General features: G+C 46.6%; 2 protein-coding genes and 1 pseudogene across 2 annotated transcripts; 1 reads left to right on the top strand and 2 right to left on the bottom strand.

Annotated features, from left to right (window-relative positions):
- The first annotated feature begins 115 nt into the window (after positions 1 to 115).
- Positions 116 to 3331, top strand: SMDT1 (single-pass membrane protein with aspartate rich tail 1). The gene is made up of 3 exons (XM_039863311.1): positions 116 to 468; positions 1906 to 2047; positions 3105 to 3331. Exons 1-2 carry the CDS (start codon positions 283 to 285, stop codon positions 2041 to 2043), a joined length of 324 nt encoding a protein of 107 aa, XP_039719245.1. The 5' UTR covers positions 116 to 282; the 3' UTR covers positions 2044 to 2047; positions 3105 to 3331.
- Positions 3332 to 4404: 1073 nt separating this feature from the next.
- Positions 4405 to 5863, bottom strand: LOC120602939 (NADH dehydrogenase [ubiquinone] 1 alpha subcomplex subunit 6-like). The gene is made up of 2 exons (XM_039863310.1): positions 5654 to 5863; positions 4405 to 4646 (listed from the first exon to the last, which is right to left on the bottom strand). Exons 1-2 carry the CDS (start codon positions 5846 to 5848, stop codon positions 4515 to 4517), a joined length of 327 nt encoding a protein of 108 aa, XP_039719244.1. The 5' UTR covers positions 5849 to 5863; the 3' UTR covers positions 4405 to 4514.
- Positions 5498 to 5616, bottom strand: LOC120603048 (uncharacterized; annotated as a pseudogene).
- Positions 5864 to 8596: the final 2733 nt, after the last annotated feature.

Here is an 8596-nt window from a genome sequence, read left to right as displayed (position 1 = left end):
GATCCCAGGTGACTATCCTAGCTGACGATTCCGCCCACTCGGCCTGGAATGAAGCGGGGAATTGGGGCTTCGGTGTCACCCTCGTGACGTCACCACGTCGGGCCCGTGACAAATGCCGCCTTCCCATCGCAACCGGAACTAGGCTGGACTGCGCGAATGTGAAGCTGGGCCTCTCGTTTGGTTCCCGAAAGCCTCGCGAGCCTTGGGGCGGTGTTCTCTCCGAGGCCGTCACCGGGGCTAGGCGCTGGGGTCCCGGTGCCGGGGCTAGGGGCGGAGCTGCAGATGGCGTCCGGAGCGGCTCGCTGGCTGGCATTGGCACCCGTCCGATCCAGGGCTCTCCGGAGCGGGCCGAGCTGGAAGGAAAATGGCGCTATCTCCGCCAGACAGGGCGGCTCGGGGTTGAGCCTGGTACCGTCGAGGTCAGTCATCGTTACTCGCAGCGGCGCCATTTTGCCCAAACCGGTGAAAGTGAGTGTCTACCTGGAGGCGGGGCGAAGGGGCCGCGGCCAATCGTGGTGGGAATATGTGCGGGTCGACGTTGATTGACAGGAGCAATGGCCAATCATATGACCGTCAGGCCGGAAGACGGATCAAGGACAAAGTTTTGCGCTAAAGCGTTGCTGATTTTGACAGGTGGGAGGAAATGGTCAGGTTAGGTCCTGCTGTGAGCCGGGTGTAGGAGAGTGAAACTGGGGAGCAACAACTGAGGAAGACGGCATTTTGCACTAGCTTATCGTGAGCGCAGAGCCTAGGTCTCCGGAGCCAGAAAACGGCATTATGCATCCAGTATGGACAAATGGTGTAATCTCTGCCCTGTCTACCTCATAAAGTTTATGGGATGAGTTACGACAGGACTTTGTAAATGAAGTGTACCTGCCTTACCTTTGTTAGTTTTGACCTAGTACTTAAGCCATGTGATTTGCAGTTCTGAGGGGTGTGCAGGGGATTATTACAGTCACTGTTTTTACAAATGAAGAATCGGGGAGTCAGAGAGGTGAAGCCAGTGTCCGAAGCTAGCCGCTGAGTTAGGCTCTGGAATCCAGGTTTCCTGCTGGTACAACTCCCACCGGATCCCAGTTTTCCACCACTGAATGCTTTCACGTGCCCTCAGTACCCTTGGGGTTTCCTAAGGAAAATGGAAACAGTTCCGTATACCAAACAAGTTTGCTTTTGACTTCAGGACTGTGTGGGAGTTAGAAAACAAAAATTCTTAAAAGCTAGTGCGGCCTGTGCTAGTTCACAGACAAGTGTGTTCAGGGTTGTTTCACAGCAGGAAGCACGAAGATGCACGGTCCGTGCCGGGGAAGAGATGCCTTATAAAAAGGCATAGCTGAAAATTAGTTTTTTAAAACTCCATAGGAAAATATAAGAGATGTTGAGAGTTTACTGAAACTCCCCCAGGTCCATCTAAATAGCTAGGCTTTCAGTGTAAAGGCATGTTCACTTCTCAAAACACGTTTCTAAAATTTAATGTGGTAAAGTCAAATTTCTGTCACCAAGGAAACTATTGAAGAACTGTATAGACTGTCCTTCACTGTACATCTTTTTGTAATCCATTTTCATGAATTTAGTGTCTTCAAGTAGGGCTAAACTCTCTTTCCATAGTCCAGCCCTCTTAGTACTTTCTCATCTGTTGGGTATCTGCAAATACCAGGTTGTGCCCCAATTTTTAGACGTCTAAGTACCTTATGCTTTTCCTTCCAGTATCCACTTCGATGACCGTAAAATCACTTTATCTCTTCTAATTATTTGTCTTGCTCTGAATTTTCCCAAAGACTTTAAAATCAAGTTGCTTATGATGGGTCTGGGGTCCACAGGAGGAAATGACCCTGAGGAGGCCAGGCCTTCTGCAGTCCTGCCGTAGTGGGCTCTGGAGCTCACAGCCACCGCTCTTCCCCTCTGCAGATGTCCTTCGGCCTTCTCCGTGTGTTCTCCATTGTGATCCCCTTTCTCTATGTTGGGACGCTCATTAGCAAGAACTTTGCTGCTCTACTTGAGGAGCATGACATTTTTGTCCCAGAGGACGATGACGACGACGACTAAACAGGTAAGGCTTGCTATTCCCCTACATAGACCAGGAGCAGGAAGAGGGAGCATCTGAACTATGATGCAGTCTGGCCTGGTAGCAAGTAGCATCTGGATACTTGAAGCAGTAAATTGACTCACTTGGCTAATGTTTTTTATTTTGCCTTTTTCTCTATGTTGGATGACGGAAACTACTGACTTACAAATTTACTGGGGTCTCTTTCCAACTAGGTTGGATCCCAGTCAGGCTTTTCATTTGCCCTTTATGTACCCTCTTTCTCATTACCCCCAAGTTTTCTCGACAATTTAACACGCCTTACACACCCACCACAGCTTCATTTCAGTGCTCCACATGGAAATTTACAAACTGCAGTTTCTCACCAGGGACAGCTCTGGTTACCAAGCTCTGTACCCAGACACCTATACACGGGCACCGGAGCCTGGTCACTACTGCTCATGAACCCTTCCCCCAGTGCCTGTCCCGTTTGGCTTTCCTGTGTTGACTTCTGGTGCCCTGCTAGGTGCTGCGTGGCTGCATTACTGCTGTAAATAATAACACTCCTGACTCCTTAGCCTGGCATTCCAGGCTTGCTGTGATCTGATCACACCTGTCACTCACTCGCATCTTCCATGCTTATCCCCAGTATTCACCGTTTCCTGAATTACTCATGTTCTTCCTCACTCCCAGGCATTGGCTCATTGTTCCTCCCACTTGGGAAGACTTGCTGTCTTATTTCCACCAATTCTTCACTGTCTTTGATGAAGGTTTCCTGCATGCCTCCATTTGAAAGTGACTGCTCCTTCCTCTGACTAGTACCTCTCTTATGGCCCTCAGTATTATGTGTTTAAAACACACCCCCCAAACTCTACTAGACCATGAGCTTCTTGCTGGCGGGGAACATGTTTTTCATACCTTTGGGCCCCCAGTGCCTGGTCTGTGGTGAATGCTCAGTAAATGTCTGAATAGATAATCAAATGTACTCAAAACTGACACTGATAGGACCGCTCTGTGGAATTCTTTCGGTACACGGATAAAGGACTGCTGTTGCCCAATTTACTGCTGCCTTCCTTTCTTACAGGTCATGGAGGAAGTACAGAAATTAAGAAATGGTGATGCTCACAGCCTCTCCTCCTTGCCTATCAGCGGAAGGGCCCAGGGAAAGCCCTCAGCCTCCCAGCTCCAGTGAAGCTTCCTGCATGGTCCGTAACCACAGCCCAGAGTCCCAGGCTCTGGGAGGTTCCCTGAGGTGTGCTGTCCATTGAGCCAATCAGATGATGAATAAACATAATAAACCTCAGCTCTGTATGACTGAGTGATGGCCGGAATTCCTCAGTGCGAGTAGGCTCTAGTCTTGCAGTTTCTGGTCTCCGCTGTCTTTTCTGTAATAGGCCTTTGATTTACAACCGAGGATCTCCGGGCCCTCATGGATCCATAATTATGGGGGTTTGGGACCTATTTTCATTATTTATAAAAACCCAACAGAAACTCTGCTTTCCCTCAATGAAGTTGCATAGGGTAATTAAACCTTTTTTTTTTTTTTGCGTTGAGTAACACTAGCTAATTGTCACATGCCAATCATAGGAGCTTTGACTGTTAGTTTAAAACTACTTGAGAGATACCATTATTAGAATGAGTCTTTCAAAACTTAGGTTCCTTAGATGAAAAGATAATAAAGGGGTCGTTGGTGCTGAAAAATGTGGGAATCCTCGGGATAACTGTACCTATACCGAACCCCTTTCTCTAGCATTCAGACTGTTCAGGGGAGGACCAGAGAGGACTACCATCCAAAGCAAACAGAGATCAGTTCTTTAACCTGGGTCAACATTTATTCTGTCACTTTAGAGCTACACTCATTTGCATAAACAGTTGGAATATTTCTGTTCTCTGTGTGCACACTGAGCAGCTGTGCCCCTAGCAGGGAGCCTAACTGAGTAGGAAGTTAATTTCATTTTAAAGACCCTTGCTTGTTGCAAGCAGAAGGGCTAGGCCTCTGAGCAGCCATTTTCTTCAAGACCCAGGGAAAAATAGCCCAGCTTGTCAGCTCTACTTCTGCACCTCTTAGTGCTGCTCTGATCCGTCGCCAACAGCAAGAGCTGACTAATTTTGGATAATCTGTGCCGTGACACTAAACTATCCAATCCCGGAGGCTGGAGAAACACAGCTAAATTAATGAAGCCATCCAGCCTCATACTCAGTATGACAGTTTCTGAACAGATGGCTTCATCCTTCCTGTTTACCAACATGTGAAGCTCTGAGAAAGAGAATCCAATCCAATTTACAGGAAACACCACACTTCAGGAAAAGGGAAAGAACAGGTGGTGTGTACACCCTGCCCCGCTTGTTCAGGCAATAAGTGAGAGAGACTGCAGAAACAGAGCTTCCCGTTGGTTCGCCAGTGGAACCCTATCATGACGTGACCATCATATGCCGAGTTTATTTGTGCTCTAAAGTGTTTAAACATTAACATGCACCTTTCCACTGAGTGACTTCATGGGTCGTGGCCAATGTAGAACTTGGACAGGAAATCCTTTGGCCTTGGCGTTTCTGTTTCATGGAAGAACCGCATGATATGTGTCCGCTGCTTCCACACATTAATCGTTTCCTCCAGTTCCATTTTTCCCTGCACAAGTGAGGGGAGAGGTCTTCAGTCCAAGCGGCTGAGTAAAAGGAATACGACACGGAAAGCTGGCATTCTATGCTCTGGCACTGACTTGAGTCACTCTGGGTAAGTAATGTACTGTCTAAACCACACTTTTTGCATCAGAAAAATGAGGTGGTGGCACTGAATGATCTCTGAGGCCTTTCAAATATTCTTTTAACTCTGTGGCTAACTGGTCTGAGGAGAGACGTCCAGGTCGGCAGGCCCCAGCCCCAGGATGCCTAACCTGACTGGCTTAAGTTACATTTCTGCTTAACATTTCTCCCACGTTAGTTACTGGTCCATGCTAAAGCTCCCATCGGTGCTAATGTGACCAACTAGAGAGAGAATCGGGGCCAGGATTTGACCCCATTTACACAGGACTCAGGCAACCAGCCTACCTCTCCTAGCTGTAAGCTGGCAACCAGGTGAAGCAGTAACTTCTAGGGATGAGGTTCAAGAAGAATTCAAACTTCCCTCTCTACATCTTTTTTTTTAGTTATAAAATACAAGTTCCAATGGATTTTCCCTTGAACCATCTTGCAAACTACCTAACCAGGTGATAACCTCCAAGTTCAACTGTTTCTTTGAAACACTAAGTAACAGCTGCTGATCCAGTAGTTGCTTTTAAAACCTGGAGACAAATGTTCATCTGGGAAGACTGAAAAGCTCTGGACAAGTTAGCTGCTCTTTTATTATTACTTTTTTTATATTCATTCATTCATTTATTTTACACCTACAGCACCTGGTCTTCCTAGGTGGTCTCCCATCCAAGTACTAATAGCTGCTCTTTTATTATTACTTTTTTTATATTCATTCATTCATTTATTTTACACCTACAGCACCTGGTCTTCCTAGGTGGTCTCCCATCCAAGTACTAACCAGGCCCAATCCTGCTTAGCTTCCGAGATCAGACAAGATCAGGCACGTTCAAGGTGGCATGGCCGTAGATTAGCTGCTCTTTAAAAGGGTCAGGAAGGGTCAGTTACCTTAATGACCAGAAGATCCACCACCCTGGGGTCTGTGACGTGGGCATTCTTCATAAACATATCTCGGACTTTATCCCGTCCCTGTTTCACAGAGATATCTAGCTGGAACAGGTTCACTAAAGAGAACACATGATTCAGGGTAGAAATTATATGGTTAAAGCATGTTTTTAAAAAATTGAGCCAATGGATATTCATATTCACCAAATATTAGCCAGATCCTAAGGTGGGTGCTTGAGGGTGTGAAGTGTGAGATGTGGTGCTTGTCCCCACGGAGCTTAGTTGGCGGAGACGAGACCACCGCATTTGAGGGACAGTATAGTGTAGCTCAAGGGTATGATCAACCTGGGTTCAAATCCCAGCCCTGTCCTATCAGCTCTCTGTGCCTGAGTACATTTCCTGATGAGGGAAACGAGGATAATGATACACATACGACTCCAGAGCTGTTATGGGCATTCTAAGACAATGCTGAGCTTAGAGCAGAGCTTGGCATGGAATAACTTCTCAATAAATGTTAGCATTATTATATGGAACATTTGGCAAAAGACGATGGTTGAAATTAAGGTAAAATGATGTGTAGCTTTGTGCACGGACTTAGCACTGAGGGGCGCTGCTGAGGGTTTGTGCAGGTAGGGAAGGCTTCTATCCAGCTAGCGACTACTGCCATATTAGGTTATTGGGGCAGGAGAGAAGTTTATGCTGTAGCTCCTGGTCTCTGGGTCTTAAATTCTAATCGGAAGGGCTGTTATTCATGAATGCAAACATAAAATCACAACATTCATCAACCCTTTATTAAGTCCTCAAATAGTGGCCCATCTCTGTGACCTGGGACTTCAGATGAGGCATATGCATGCCTTTTGAAAATTAGGTTTTAGTCATTTGTAGCGCCATCGCCTGGAAGTTAGCCTTCAGTGGCTTTGCTGAAGACAAGGGCATGAACAGGGCCATGTGTGGTAGGCAGAATAAAGACAGAAAAAGGGGCACGCCAGGCTGAGGGGACAGCATAAACAAGGCTCCCAGGCTAGTGCGAGCACTGTGGTGGAGGAAGAAGACCAGTGCGCTCAGTTGGTGAGGACACCTTGTGTTGTGGTTACTCCCGTGACGTGTCCATTCCATTCTACAGAATTATCACAACCAGCTCTGAAAACCACTATATTTAGGGCGAGTTAGTGACAATCGACAAAGCTTGAATCTTTATACTCATAACTTGAGAGAAAAACAAAGCTGCTGAGGGAAGGACCATGCCATGCTGCAAAGACCACAGAACACTCAACAGCGGCAAGGTGACAGAAACTGCACCCCAGCTTTACAGGTGACAGCGGCCAGGGGGCCACTCACACTAGAAGGGGCTCAGCAACCAGCGGTGTGCTGGTGTGGGCTCTCACGGGGAGCCCACTATACACACCTCTCCCCGAATCTGCCTTCACGGACTTCACTCTGGTAGCTCAAAATCAACCTTGGTTGGAGTATTCACACCATGGAAAACGATAAACATTATAAACGTAGGTTTTCCTCCAGAGAGTTGATTGTTAAACACTACAGTATCATATTAGGAATTTTAGAAAACAGCAAAGAATAAGACGGATACAAAAACATAAACTAATGTGGATCTTGGAATTTAGAATCTTGCCTCTTGCGGGGAGGGAGGCCTAGGGCACTGTGGGGACTTTCCTGAGGTCATACTACTGGGTCCCTGGCAAACTTGGGCCTGGAATCCAGGTTATGTTCTGTTTTTTAAGATTTACAACCAGAGCTTTTTTAAGGATAGAAATATGAGAAATCTTTCCCTGCTATCAGTACTTTCCTTTCCTGCATTTTTATATTAGAATCCCGCCCAACCTTGGGAGAAAAAAACAAGGCGCCTTTAGGCACACTAGGGGAGCTGGTGCCCATCATCCCCGTTCCTTGTGACCCTGAACCACACACCAGGGCACTGGGTGTATGAATTTTCTCAGGAAAGTGTCACATGTACAAATGCAAAGTTTTGCTTACAATGTCAGTTCACAGATCCCTGAGTGCCCATCCTCCCAGGTTAAGAACCCTTGTCTCTAGAGAGACAAATTCCATAGCTTTATCCTAGACTCCTTCCTCCCATCCTAACCCCCTGGTCACAGCCCTCCACCAGAGAGAGAGGCTGTGGGAAGGCAAATAGGAACAGCCTAAGCTGTAGCCTGCTGAACTGTCTGGGCTGAATCAGTGGTTCTCAGACCAGTGGCGATTTTGCCACCTGCCCACAACTAGAACACCTGGCAATGTCGGGGAAATTTTGGGTTGTCACAATGAAGGAGAAAGTGCTACCGGCATCCAGTGGGTAGAGGCCAGGGAAGTTGCTAACATCCTACAACGCACAAGATAGCCCGACACAACAAAGAATTATCCAGTACAAATGCTGCTAGTGAGAAACTCTGGTATAAATCGATTCCAACTGTTCTCTACTTCCTGCTCCTTTCTGCAGCAAGAAAAGGTTCTGGGCATTCACAGAAGTAATGCTGCACCAACATTATGTTTTAAAATATCTTAATTTGAATACACACTCCACACATACTTGCTCATGTCACTCCCCACACCTATTATCCATCCACCTGTCCCCTGAAGGCATTTGAATTTATAGGCCCTGAATTCACTCAAGTTTCTCTCTGCCTAGTATACTGTAGGTTCAAGCTCCCGTTATCAGCAATCTCTCAAAGAGCCAGCTTGAGGACGGGATGTTGTGGAGCAGTCACAGTTTCTACACATCAAAGGACTGGGTTCAACAAGCAGGCTCCTGCTAGAGTAAGTCCTATAAATAACAATGATGATAATAAACACAAGAGTAACAGCCAATATTTAATGAGTACCTAAGTGCCAGCCCCTATCCTAAGCACCTTATGTATGTTCACCTATCTAATACACTAACTCTCTGAAGAAGGTACTACTATCCTCATTTTACAGATGAAGAAACTGAGG

This window comes from Pteropus medius, unplaced genomic scaffold (assembly GCF_902729225.1).
Source record: "Pteropus medius unplaced genomic scaffold, Ma_sr-lr_union100, whole genome shotgun sequence".
NCBI lineage: Eukaryota > Metazoa > Chordata > Mammalia > Chiroptera > Pteropodidae > Pteropus > Pteropus medius.
This window is presented reverse-complemented; position numbering and strand designations above follow the sequence as displayed.